The sequence below is a fragment of the Sceloporus undulatus genome, chromosome 3 (genome assembly GCF_019175285.1).
Source record: "Sceloporus undulatus isolate JIND9_A2432 ecotype Alabama chromosome 3, SceUnd_v1.1, whole genome shotgun sequence".
Lineage (NCBI taxonomy): Eukaryota > Metazoa > Chordata > Lepidosauria > Squamata > Phrynosomatidae > Sceloporus > Sceloporus undulatus.
In genome coordinates, this window is record NC_056524.1 from 266,743,716 (window position 1) to 266,757,834 (window position 14,119).

The window sequence follows — 14,119 nt, forward strand, 5'->3', positions numbered from 1 at the left end:
GGACTTTCTTGTCCTGCCTTGCATCTCCCTTCCAGATGGGCACTTCTTTTTCCATGAGGGATCCTTCTACCACTATTGTCTAAAATAGTTTTTCATCAGGAGGAAGAAAATATTGCATTGCATTTCTGATTGGGCTGCCTTGCAGATGATCACTGGAGAAGGGGAAATAGGAAGCAAAGAAAGTGTGAGGCCTGGATACAAGGTCTCCATTTTGGTCTTTCTTTGAGGCAGGAATCTGTCCTGTTTTCCTCTGTAAAGTGCTGAGCCCATTGATGGTTCTGTGTTATTGTTGTTGCATGTTCATAATCATATGGACTGTGCCTGGTGGGATTTGGGATGCCTTTGCAGGTGAAAGTGTCCCAGTGACCAAGACTCCCTTGCCCCACACGGACAACACCATGCCATGGAAGAAGCACAGTGTTGAGGATTACCGGCGGCACATCCTGTTCTGTGGCACGGAGATCATTCAGATGAGGAGGGCAGGCAATGGGCCGGCAAGGGCTGTTGTGTTGCAGACAGGTGGGTGGTTTTACTCTGACCTTTGAAGAAGACATGGGCCAAGGGCATCACTACGGAGTGCAAGGGTTGCAGATTGGACCATAGTGATGGGCTACTCTACAGTGTGAGAAAGAGAAATGGGGAGGTGAGGGGAAGAGAGAGACTGAAGATGCTCTTGCAACCTGGTGGAAGCATGCTAGATAGCGGCCTAATTATTGGCAGAAAGGCACCCAGCCTTCGTCAGGGTCACTTAGCAGGGTGAAATTCTTAAACAGACCCTCCTGACTTGAAAGTAAGCTCTTTCTGTTGCTTCTTTGGTCCCTCTGTATTTCAAACCTTCCCTTTAAAATGTTGTTCATCTTAGTGCTTTGTTGACATTTTGCATTATCACACGAAACCACAATTAAAGTAGGTTAATAGCTTCTTTGACAGGTACCACACCACTTCCTGTCTGGCCTGTTGCTGCTTTGCATTTCAGTTGTTGGTGGAGAGCACCTTTTCGTTGATGGTTTTCCCCATCATTGAAAAGGTGTGGTCCATCAGCAAATGAAATGCAAAGCAGCAACAGGAGAGACAAGACATCATGTGAGAAGTTCCTGAAAAAGATGCTATTAAACTACTCTAAGTCAGAATCGTACAAGCCATTGTATTCCCTATTATCGTGTATTGATGTAAGAGCTGGACAATTAAGAAAGTGGATAAGAAGAAAATCAATTCATTTGAGATGTGGTGCTGAAGAAGAGTCCTGAGGATACCTTGGACAGTCAAAAAGACAAACAATTGGGTCCTAGAACAGTTCAAGCCTGAAAATTCCCTGGAAGCCAAGATGATTAAGTTGAGGTTATCATATTTTGATTGCATTATGAGAACGCATGACTCATTAGAAAAGTCAATAATGCTAGGCAAGGTGGAGGGACATAGAACATATACTAGATGGAGGGACTCTATAAGGAGATCACCGGCATTAAGTTGCAAGAACTAAGCAGAGCAGTGGAGGACAGGGAATCTTGCATGAATAAATCACCATGCAGATGTCACAAATCATTTAAAAAGCATGATCAGGGTTCACATGCCCTTGCGCTTCTGTGAATGATCACAGACGCATCCCCACTTGCTTCTTCCATGACCAGACTTCTTTCTTTCATTTAGTCTCAAAAGTGCTACACAATCCTGTTGCATACTGATATTCCAGACCAACATGACACTTTCTCTGAATTGTATAATCAGTATTGCAAATGAAAAATACATATCAGAACAAATTTCAAGTATTTTCTGTCCTTCCTTTTCAAATTCTATCAGATGCAACCACACAAAAAAGAAAGCAGAACTGCAGAATTTTAGGAAACTCAGTTTCATAGATGACTCTGTGGCCAGGACAAAGTTCACTAGAAGGTCCAACTGCTTCCCCAGCCTTCAAAAATTCAGCCAGACATTGCCTTAGACACCTAAAAAATGGATTTGAGCCAAACTTGCTCAGTTCTGTGTGAGGTGGGCCTTTTTGATGCCTTGGAAAGTGAGAGTATCACATGCACGCCCGAAATAACCCACGTGTGACCAAATTCTCTTCATCATGAGAGATTCTCAGAGATCACACTATTCTCTGCACATTTCCCTGCAGGTTTCAACACTGCCAAGGGAGACCTAGTGAGATCCATTCTTTACCCAAAGCCATTGAACGTCAAGCTCTACAAAGAGGCCTTCAAATTCATGGTCTGCCTGGCCTTGGTTGGGATTGTGGGGCTGATCTACTCAGTATGTGTGTATGTGAGCCACAAGGTGAGTTTTAAGAAGAACAGAACTCCAGTGCCACATGTATTTTCTCCCATGTCACTGTGCTGAAGGTCCACAGTTTTTGTCCATGAAAGAAGGGGGCATGTTGCTTTCAGTGTGATGGGGATTTGCTGTGGGCTGTGAAGAAGCTCCACACAAAGGAGGGACTTGCAGTTTCACTATAAAGGGGAAACCTTATCCCCTGCTCAGTGTGCCAGCTGGTCATGCCTTTCTTTTTGGTGGGTCAGATCTTCCTTTCCATTTTCTCTTTCCGTTTCCACTTCTGCTCAACAATAGACATTCCGTTTTTGTAGGACTGCTTTTCTAAGACTAGCAGAAAGAAGATCCTGTTTGGTTTTAGTTTTTTCTAAAGATTTTTTAAAAATCAACCAGTCAATAAATTTGCAAACCTTGGTTTCATCTGAACATGCTTTGACTCTCCACCTGACATGTTTCTTGGTGGCCTCATTTAGCCAAAATGGCTATTGTAACTCAGCACCTGAGTTTGCCATTATTTGGATGTTACTTGCAAGTGGAAGTGACAACAAAATGGTGCCATTAGCCCTGCTTCTATGTAGGATTTCAGCCAGAGTGTCAATTTTCCCTTTTCCAAGATGCGTCCCAGTCTTATTTTCCAACCCCCCTCCCCACAATAGCCATTGAGCAGTCTACAGCCAATGAGCCGCCATTGTGTTTCTCCCTGCAAGAAATGTCTTTTCCCTCAAAAAACTATTTTTTTGCAATTCTTTCAATCATGGGTTGCCCCCAAGCCTGTTGATGCTTTCCTGCTGTGCCTGGTGATGCTACATTGATCATATCAAGATCCACCCATGGAGAATAAATAAGTATGGTGTTAGTGCATGGGATGATGCTGTCACTGTGAAAGCCTGGAGATGCCAAGGCACAGCGGCCCTCTCCAGAGAAAGATGGTCCCTTGCTCCTTCCCAGATAAATGCCAGTGTCCACCTGCTCCTCCCATGCTGCTGCCACACTGCAGAATTAATGCAGTTTGTCACTACATTATCTGTCATGGCTCAATGCTAGGGAACCCAGGAATTTGTAGTTTCTTGTAGCACTTGAGCTCTCTGGAAAGAACAGATGAAATATGTCACAAAACTACAAACCCCAGAATTCCATAGCATTGAACTGTGGCAGTTAAAGTGGTGTCAACTTGCACTGATTGTACAGTGTAGATGCAACCCCAGAAACCTTGCTCTGATGTTCCCCTCTGTGGTGGGTTCTCTCTCCGTTTCCTTTCCTCTGGGAACACAGTAACTTTCCTCCACTGCTGGAGTCTGCCCTTCTCATGCTCTGTCTGATGTGTGTTTGTTGCTCCATTTCCCAGAAATCTGTGACAGACACGGTGGTGATGGCGCTCCTCCTCATGACAGGGACCGTCCCTCCAGCCATCCCGGCTGCCTTGACCACGGGCATCGTTTATGCCCAGAAGAGGCTGAAGAAGAAGAAGATTTTCTGTGTCAGCCCTCAAAGGATCAACATCTGTGGACAGATAAACCTGGTCTGCTTTGACAAGGTGTGTGGCCCAGGGCTGCCCTGGATCTTCTTGGAAGGAAGGCTGGCTGGTTTGAGGGTGGCCCTGGAAAGCGAGGTTTGCTTTCCAAAGGCAACATATCTTAGGAGAGGGCAGGGAGATGTGAACCTTTTCCACTCATGAAAGATCAGTGCGCATGACCCCCCCCCCCCCCCGGTAGGACCAAGCCTAAAATCGGGGCCACTTTTTCCTGCCCCCGGCTTAACTTTGTTTTCCTGAACCTAGACTGGAACTCTGACAGATGACGGACTTGATCTCTGGGGCGTCATCCCTTGCCAGAAAAGGAGGTAAGAATTATGGGCTACAGACTGGTGTTATGTTTCCAGAAGCAGCATTTTAACATCTCTAATAAGTGCTTGTGGTGAGAAAGTGCTCACTTCTCATTGAATGTTCGCATGTTTGTCAGGCTCAGAGGGCATTATTTCTGAGAAATAAAACATGTTAAAAACAGTGCATATGTTTTAAAAGACAGATGGCAAAAATGTGCATAATTGGGAAAAATATATAAATGCACCCATTTTAGTCAGTGGGGAAAAGTTGTGTAAATTACGTAACTTCTGTGTAATTTTAAACCTTTGTATAAATTTTAAAAAATGTGTTCGTGAATGTATTAAAAAAGATTCCCATGGAACCCAATGCAAAACAAGCACTGGGTGTGGGGAGAAACCCAAGAGGACTGAAAACCAGAGATTTTCACATCCCTTGGCCGAATGTTTCATTCTGGTTTCAGGGCAATAGGGCAACCCTCTGGAATTTCCATATAATGACTGACTGATTCAAGCTCTTCATAATGGAGACATAACACACCTCGTGTATCGTAAAGGGATTAATTCCTTTGCCTCTTCCCTCCTTTCCTCCCTTTGGGTTTGGCCAAGCATGAGAGGATTTGTCAGGGTCATGCCATCTGGTCATGCCATTAGAGACTGACTAGGATGCCGGTTTGTATATATTCTTTTAATATATTTTAATGGTTTTGACTTTATACATTGCTTAATTGTCTTTTAAGCAACATTTATATTTATATTTATATTGGTGTTTTTGTGTAGCTTTTAATTTGTATTGTTTTCAACTTGTTGTAAGTCACCTGGCATCCTATTATTGGTGAAAAGGTGGGATATAAAGGAACAAAATAAATAAATAAATAAGCAAATTGTACAAACAGCATGTTCTAACTAGATCAGGCAAAGTACAGTGTCTCTTCTTGATCTGAGCTGAGAACAAACACACTGCCATCCTGTAATGCCTCTCCTTGGGAAAGGGCCCAAATGCTAATTCTGGCCTTTGTATCAGTTTCCAGCCTGTCCACCATTTCTTTGGCCATCCTCTGCCCTGGGGGCCACTGTGCCGAGCCATGGCCACCTGCCACTCCCTCCTTCTCTTGGATGGGAAGATTCAGGGGGACCCCTTGGATGTGAAGATGTTCGAGGGCACCCACTGGGTGAGTGCTCTTTCTTGTGTCTAGATTGAGGGAAGTAATAATGCCACCTTATTAGCCTTTGTTCAGACCTCACCTGTGTCCAGTTCTGGACACCACAATTCAAAAAGGATGTTGAGAAGCTGGAGTGTGTCCAGGGCCATTTCAAAATACTCAAAACATAGTAATACAAGCAATGCCACACACATATATGTTCCTTCTTATTCAAAACATGCCCACCAGCATACTCAGTCAGTAAAGAAAGCTGATAGGAGGAAAATCGACATTTGAGATGTGATGTTGGAGACTGTTGAGGATACCGTAGATGGGTCCTTGGACAGATCAAGCTGGAAATCTCCCTGGAAGCTGTGATCAAGTTGATCACAGTTGAAGCTGTCATATTTTGGCCACATCATGAGAAGGCATGACTAATTGGAAAAGACAATAATGCTAGGGAAGGTGGAGGGTTGTAGAAAGAGACAAAGACCACATGCTAGATGGATGGGGTCTATTAAGGAGGTCATGAGCATGAATCTATAAGACCTCAACAGAGCAGTGGAGAACAGGGGACTTGGAGATGTCTCATCCACAGGGTCGTCATGAGTTGAGGTCGACTCGAGAGCAGCTAAAAACAACATGCTCAGTCAGTTGATCTGTGGTGTGCCTAGTGTACATGCAAGATGGTTTTCTGTTGATGTGTTTGTTCTTGTAGGTCCAAGGAGGAAGTTTTTGGTGTTTGACAGAATCCAGTTTCAAGTGGAGGTGTCCAGTGGCTTTCCTAGTTCAGTGGTCTATTAGGTCCAGTGCAACTCTGATATAATGCTATAGAAACCTGTCCAACTGTGGGAAATCCTTCACTGTGTCGAAGAAATGAAATGGCCCAGGAGTTTTACATACCTCCAGGGCATCTGGGTCAAATGCTTTCAAAAAGGCAGTTTCAGAAGTTTCCATTCTGATTGAAGGTCTTCAAATAGTCATTCTTATGAAGCAGTTGTGTTAGGGTGTTATAAAGGAGTTGTGCTAGCATTCAGTCTCTGTGTATCTATAGATCAGAGCACAAAGCCTGTGCACATGCCATTAAATGGTTATATTATACATTGAAATGCTTAACATTAAAATGTTTACATAGCATTTTAAAAGGACATCTAACCTGGTAAAACCTACAGATGGTAGAATACAGGGCCTAAGACTCATGACAGTGTCTGCCTCTTTTTTACCTTATAATATAAAAAAAATCTTGTTTAGTTTTCAAGTCTAGGAAGAAAGCTAGATATTCCTTTAATGAATATAAACATAAATCACAAAGAATGACCTCATGTCACCCTGTGAGTTAGTACATTAGAGTCACCTGAGGACAGGTAGTAAGTAGAGTGTGCCTTAAAAGTGGAGTGTGCACCAGACTCAGGTGTATAGAACACAAAGAGAAGATGTCAACCTCTGATTGCATAACTGATAACACTGAGTAAGCATCAAGAGAGAATAAAAGAGCAAGTTAGTGACATGTGATCAGGTTGCAATTGTGCACACCTCAACCGTAGGAAGAGAAGGCAACATGTTGCCTCCCTGAGAAAAGTTCCTCATAAGTCTTGTGCTGAAAATGCTGGGAACTGTCCAGACTGTTCACACCAGAATCAGGGTTTGGTCTGTGTGTCATCCAAAAAGGACCTCACCATAAGTGTGTGTGTGTTGAGGGGAGGGCAGCCCTAGCATTGGTATGTCTGTGATACACCCTAAAGAGGATGCATATACACTTATATATCCACAAATACTTACAATAAATAACCTGAAATATTGGATCCCATTTTCTTCTATAGTCTTCTGTAGTATCCTATTTTTGGTTATATGTGGAGAGACTTAGGATCATTAGGTCTCTGAACCATCATGGTGTAGTGGTTTCAGCGTTAGAGTGTAACTCTGAAAACCAGGATTAAATCTAGGCTCAGACAGAAAACCCACTGGGTGACTTAGACAAGTTATATGCTCAGCCTCAGAGGATGGCAATGGTAGAACCGCCTCTGAAGAAACTTGCCAATAAAACCCACTGATAGGCTCGCCATAAGTCGATAATGACTGGAAAGCAAAGAGCAACAATAACATCTCTGATAGTCATGGGAATCAGTACACCTAGGGATTTAAAGTGCACTGTGGCTCACTGAGAATCCATGTTTGTCCAGCCTATGTGAGAGTAACTGATATCAGCTTTCTGTTTCTGAGCTGTCTACAATTAAGCACATCTCTTCAGCCTTAAGAGCTGGTAAACTTTTTCTGAAATTGAAAGACAAACAGATTTCTGGGGATCTTCATTCTGAACCCAGGGTCATTCACATGTGCTTTATACTTATACCAACACAACTGAATGAAGAGGAATTCTTTGAAAGATTTATGTATCTTTCTTCCCATAGGAAATGGAAGAATCCAGTCCAGAGGACATGGCAACAGGTGTGCCACAGACATGCATTGTTGTGAAACCAGGACCTGCTGCTTCCCAGGTAAGCCCTAAATTTCTCCCTGAAAGGCCCTTTGCCCTGCCAACTCTTTTGAAAGACCCCCTCAAGGTGAAAACTGGCCACCTGGAACCTGGAAACTAGACCTGTATTTGCCTGTACATGGAAGAACTACTTACCCAGGTTGGAAACTAAGGGCATCTGCACTGTAGAAATAAAGCAGTTTGACATCACTTTAACTGCAATGGCTCCATCCTACAGAATCCTTGGATTTGTAGTTTTGTGAGGCTCCAGCACTCTTTGGCAGAAAGGGCCAAAGACTTCGCAAAAACACAGATCCCACAGGATGGAGCTACAGCACGTAAGTGACAAAGTGCATTATTTCTATAGTGTAGATACAAAGACTATTGAATAATGATGCCCAGTAATCCTCAGCTTCTCTCCTGACTTTGGGAGACAAGGAAGGAGACAATTGGTAGACATCTTGATAAATTGCAGCCATATCCAAAAAGAAATTTCCATGACAAATAAACCAAAAGGAAAGGTTAAATGCAGAAGTCTAGAGGAGGAGAGTTAGTGTAAGCAACTGAAAATACTGGAGAGATTAAAATGCTGCAGTGCAGAGGTGTTGAGGGTGTGAACAGGAGAAGCTCTCAGACACTGGCCTCTCTTGGATAGTGGAGGTAAACCTCAGATGCAAAGTAGCTTCCAAATGGTTTAGTCATTCCATCTTGCCTAATAAAATGATGGCCCAAACGCCTCACAGAACTGCAAGCTGGAATCTCATAGGCATATGTCAGTTTTGCAACACCTTCTGCATGCGCAGAAACACCCAGCTGGGAGGATTGTTTATTTCTCCCTCCTCACAGGCTTCCGTGGAAGGCATGGCAATCCTGCACCAGTTCCCCTTTTCCTCTTCTTTGCTGAGGATGTCAGTCATCACCCAAGAACTGGGGAAGAAGGATGTCTACGATCTCTACATGAAGGGAGCCCCAGAGATGGTGGCCAGCTTTTGCAAGCCAATGACTGGTATGAGGTGAAAGTCCAGCTTGCCCCCATGCACCTGGCCAAGGGCAGGGAGGGAAACCAACCCAATTCCTTGTCCTAGATGGTTCCAGCTCTGCCCACAATGGACAACACTGGTGTCACCATCAGGAAATTCTAAGTGTCCAAAGGTCTTCTGCAGGCAAAGACCTGTGAAGATGCCTCTGGCTTGATCGGGCTTCACAGGCTTATGTATAGCAATAGCAGTAGCAAGTACATTTCTATACTGCTTATCAGTGCACTTAACCACTCCCTAAGCAGTTTACAAAGTGTAAGCTAATTGCCCCCAACAATCTGGGTACTCATTTTAGCGACCTTGGAAGGATGCAAGCCTGGATTGCGCTTGAGCCCCTTTGGCTGGGATTGAACTCGCAAGCTTATGGATTGTGAGTGAGTGGCTGCAGTACAGGCATTTAACCACTGCACCACCAGGGCTCCTTATGTACATTTATGTATGTATGTATGTCATGTACATAAAGCAAGCATTGGTACATAAAGCCACAGCATCTACATGTTGGCTACAAACCAGTGGAGCGGTTGCATAGAGTAAGGTTAACCGAGTGTAAATACACTATGAGTATGGTTCTGCCACCTGTACACAGCATCATACCATTGCAATTGTAAATGACTGCAGGTTTTCCATTGTGCTGATGTGTGCTCGTGCTGCACAGTAGTTAAGAGACTTCCAGTCAAAGCACTTACACAACATCTTCAAAAGCACAACTGGTTGTGTGATGGTGCTGTCCGCAGAGGTCACCAGCAGAATTCTATCCATAGCATTGTTGCTTGCACCCCACTTTCTGAACACTGAGAAATTCTGGGAGCTCAGTGCTTACTTTATCTAGTTTAGTGCTGGAAATACTGACTGGCAGCATCTGCCAAAGGCTGCAGCAGGATTCTTTTGTAGCCTAACACAGAGATGCTGCCAGGGATTGAACCTGGGACCTTCAACATGCAAAGCAGGGACCCTGCCACTTAGCTATGGCTCTTGCCAGCACTGAACAACTTTTCCTGGCCCCAAGCAAATCAGGAACTGAACTCTCACTTTCTCTCCTTTTCTTTCTTTCAGCTTTCATGCAAGACTGTTGTGATATGTGGGGAAACAAAGATCTTTGGGCTTAACCTTGCTTTTGGAAAGCCTTTGTTTGAACACTGCATACATTGTTCATTTCAATTCAAAGGGAAAACCTTTGTTTAAGGATTTAGTGGGGATTAAGCTCCTGTGCTTATGTAATGCCTAGTTAATTTATGGAATTCATTGGCATTGGATAATTCAAGGCAAATAGCATAAGAGGATTTTGAAACAGATTATTGCAGGTTTTCTAAATGAATATCTCAGAGACAAACACCCTCTCCCATTTTGAGAATGGATGAAGAGCCATATTGGACCAAAGTTTGGTCTAGTCCAGTATTCTCTTCTCCCGCTGGCCAACAATTCCACAATCAGCCCATGTCTTCAACACCATATTCCTGATTTGCTCATTAACAACTATGGTATGGGAGGCAGTATACATCCAGAACTGTGCATTTAGTAGTTTTGCCTGGCTTGTTCAATGCAGTTGAAGACTAGAAGCTTTTCCTCTTATTAGTGGCAACACAGGGAGTTCTTCCAGACAGCAGTAGTGTGCCCAACAGAGGAGCTGGATGCTTCCATGTGCCTACAATATTTCCCATTTGCCTTCCTTCCTCTGCCATTCTGCAGCATCTGCACCTGTCCTCTATCTCCCCCTAATATTGGAAGCCTTTCTGAGGCTGCCTTATGGAGATGGCTTCTCCATTGACTCCAGAGTGTCTATGACCTGGAATGTCTTCTTCCCCCAGTTCCAACAAACTTCCAAGCGGAGCTGAAGTCCTTCACCTCCCAGGGCTTCCGAGTCATTGCCTTGGCCCACAAGGAGTTCCCACTGGAAGGAGAGGTCAGCTTGGATGCCATGGAAAGGTAAGCCTCCCAGAGAGTCAGCTGGAATCTTGACCGGGTATCCAAAGGCAGGAAAAAACAACAGCCAAAACCAAAACAAAAGAAGCTACAACCAACAAAGGTAGATGTTCAGTTCAGTTAAGATTTTATACAAAGATAGAGAAAGGTGTGTCTTCTGCTTATGAAGAACCTCTTCTGGGGTTCTCTTGCCAAAAATTCTTCATGGGACACGCGGCCTTTCTCTGAGGTAGAGAGAAGCATGTGCTTTACCCATGGCCATTCAGGCGCAGTACAGACCGCCGAAAAACGGCAGCCTGCTGGCTCCTGTTTTCCTTCCAGAGGGAACCTGCAGCTGCGGCTTCCCTCTGGCGGAAAAAGAACCTGAGAAAAGTGGGTTCTTTTTAAGTCATAGGGGCAGCGTAATGGGTGCAGCACTGGCACACTTGTTACGTAAGCACCGTGTGACAATGTGTGAATGCCACACAGCGCTTATGTAACTGGTGGCGGCCATGTACACTTGGTGCCGCCATTGTTACGCCGTCCGTACTAGGGCTAGGGACCATGCGGTTGCTGTGTGGTCCCTAACCCTAGTATCAGCCCTGGTACGCTGCTTATTGGTGGTATGTACCGGGCCTCAGTGGGTTTCCGTGGCCAAATGTAGAGTCAAACCCTGGTCTCCCGAAGTCCCAGTCTAACACTGAAACCACTGCACCATGCCGGTTCTTTGTGAGAAAGGAGAAATGTTTTTTACCTGGGGTGAAAGTCTACTGGGGAATAACTTCATTTGGACTAAAACAAGGCTAAGTCTCAGTGGTATCTGACTTCAATATCATGTCAGGCCAGAATGTAGCCTCTTTTCCTAACTCTTCCCTGTTGTCTTCTGACCCTTCCAAGGAATGAAGTGGAGTCCAACCTGACCTTTTTGGGCCTCCTGGTCATGGAGAACCGGCTGAAGAATGAGACCAAACCTGTCCTGGAGGAACTCAGTGATGCCCGCATCCGGAGCGTGATGGTCACAGGTACACTCTCTCTAGAAAGGCTGTTCTAACTAAGGACATTAAAAGTTTCTGAAAATGTTCTTGTCTTTGACGGTAATGAGTAAACCCTATCCAAGAAAGCTGTCAAGAGCACACCAAAAAATATTGCATGTGGTGCAAAGGTCATATCAAATACAAATAAAAGTATTCTTCTTTGTGTTCCATTTAAGAAGCAAAAAACATAATTCTCATGTGTACACAAGAAATAAATGTACATTTACATTCCTGTTCTAAATTCAAACCCAGTAGAGCTCCTGTGGCAGAGCAACTCGAACAACCTTTTTTACCAGGGAGGGACAGTCTTGATTTTTTGAAAAATGGAAGCTTGCAGTTTTTGGAGGGTCAGCAAGTCCCTTTTGACAACCTCAACTCAAGCAACCTTGTTTACCAAGAGAGACAGCCTTGTTTGTAGTTCTTGGTGGGTTACCAAATCCATTCTAACAGTGTCTTGGAGAAGTTGAGATTTGGGAGGTCTTGATGAAGATGGATATTGCCAGGAGACACCAGGTTGGGCCTGAAGCTTTGTAGGCTCTGGACTTACGATTTCTCAGCGGCTTCTGGCAGATTCAGTAATTCTAGTTTGGTAAAAACTGGGCTGACACAATGATTTGAAATGTATAGACTTTGTAGTGTTTGCTATGTGATAGAGAAGATTTATTGAAGACACAGAAGCTCAAAATCCCTTTGCTTGGGCAGATGTTCCTGTGTAATTCTTGGCATCCTAGCCCTGATCTGATACTGAGGGACAAGTAAATACTAGGACATTGCTACGTCAGGCATTAAAAAAATTGATGAAGAAGCTACTCCTTTACCTTTGCTTCCACACTCACAGATTTGGGACACTGTGGATAGAAAGCCCCTTTTAAAAAACAAATGGATTAGGACTGACCTGATTATGGAATGGAGGCAGGCGGACAAAATAAAGTTTCCTTGAAACTAGTCCTGCTGCTGCTTCTTTCCAGGTGACAATCTAGAGACGGCCATCACAGTCTCCAGGAATTCTGGGATGATCTCCAGGGGCAGCAGAGTCATCCTGGTGGAGGCCACTGAACCAGAGAAACCCCATCCGGCATCTGTTTCTTGGCAGGTGGTGGAGGACACGCAGCCAGGCATAGATAAAAACCAAGTAAGCCATTCTTGATTCACAGAAATTTGTTTGAGTAGGATGGATGAGCATATCAGGCAGCATGTTTGTTTATGTATTTTACTGGAATTGTAGCAGCAGGCACTTTTTGAGCAGTATAGTTACCTATATATCAGCATGACATAGTGGTCTGAGTGTTGGACTATGACTCTGGAGACCAGGGTTTGAATCCCAGCTCAGCCATGAAACCCACTGGGTGATCTTGGGCACGTCACACTCTCTCAGCCTCAGAGAATGGCAAAGGCAACCCCTCCTGAAGAAACCTGTCAAGAAAACCCCATCATAGGTTTGCCTTAGGGTTCTCAAAAGTCAGAAACAACTTGAAGGCACACAAACAATAATCTCTCTCTCTCTCTCTCTCTCTCTCTCTCTCTCTCTCTCTCTAATTAGAATACAAACACATAACACATGACTCATTAGAGCACACATTGCAACACATAAACATAGACCACATAAAAAGCATTACATAATTCAACAATTTTAAAAATTGTTAACAAAAAAATCAAACACACTCAAATTCCTTTCTACGAATGTTTCTATTTACTTACCTACCCACCCCAAAAGAAGGAGCAGCATAAAATACATTGTTTTGTCTGTGCAAGAATTGATTTTGGACTGGTGAAAATCCTCCCTGCCAATAATTGCCGGTATGAAGGAGGAAAAAAGTCCATGGTAGCTGACAAATTCTCCTTTATAAAAAACAACTTTTTTCACTGAGGATGAGTAAAACATTGTTTACTGGGTCCCTTTCGGAGAAGTCAAGAGCAAGAGCCAACCCCCCCCCCCCAAATCTAAGAAACCAGGGAAGGAGCATGCCTGGTTTTCTTGTTGTTCATTTTCTTGCCCAGTTTTACCTGTCATTAACTGAGCTGCTGCAACTCAGGATGAGGCTAGGGCTGCTGGAGCAATATGTATCCAGAAGAGGGAGGATGGTGAAGGGGAGCAGGATGTGTCCATTTGTGCAGCCCCATGGGCTTTGTTGTTGTTGTGTGCCTTCATAGAATCGTAGAATCGTAGAGTTGGAAGAGACCACAAGGGCCATCCAGTCCAACCCCCTGCCATGCAGGAACTCTCAATCAAAGCATCCCCGACAGATGGCCATCCAGCCTCTGTTTGAAGACCTCTAAGGAAGGTGACTCTATTACACTCCGAGGGAGTTTGTTCCACTGTCGAACAGCTCTTACTGTCAGGAAGTTCCTCCTAATGTTGAGGTGGAATCTTTTATCCTGGAGCTTGCATCCATTGTTCTGGGTCCTGTTCTCTGGAGCAGCAGAAAACAAGCTTGCTCCCTCCTCGAT

At 44.2% G+C, this 14,119-nt stretch overlaps 1 protein-coding gene across 1 annotated transcript in view; it reads left to right on the forward strand.

Annotated features, from left to right (window-relative positions):
• Positions 1 to 14,119, forward strand: part of LOC121926260 (probable cation-transporting ATPase 13A5) — a 33,395-nt gene that overhangs the window by 16,873 nt on the left and 2,403 nt on the right. Inside the window, exons 10-19 of the mRNA XM_042459087.1 lie at positions 349 to 519; positions 2,117 to 2,274; positions 3,614 to 3,802; positions 4,046 to 4,107; positions 5,111 to 5,258; positions 7,637 to 7,723; positions 8,548 to 8,707; positions 10,544 to 10,661; positions 11,535 to 11,659; positions 12,640 to 12,803. Coding sequence (XP_042315021.1) covers positions 349 to 519; positions 2,117 to 2,274; positions 3,614 to 3,802; positions 4,046 to 4,107; positions 5,111 to 5,258; positions 7,637 to 7,723; positions 8,548 to 8,707; positions 10,544 to 10,661; positions 11,535 to 11,659; positions 12,640 to 12,803 — 1,382 coding nt within the window. The remainder of the gene's footprint in view (positions 1 to 348; positions 520 to 2,116; positions 2,275 to 3,613; positions 3,803 to 4,045; positions 4,108 to 5,110; positions 5,259 to 7,636; positions 7,724 to 8,547; positions 8,708 to 10,543; positions 10,662 to 11,534; positions 11,660 to 12,639; positions 12,804 to 14,119) is intronic.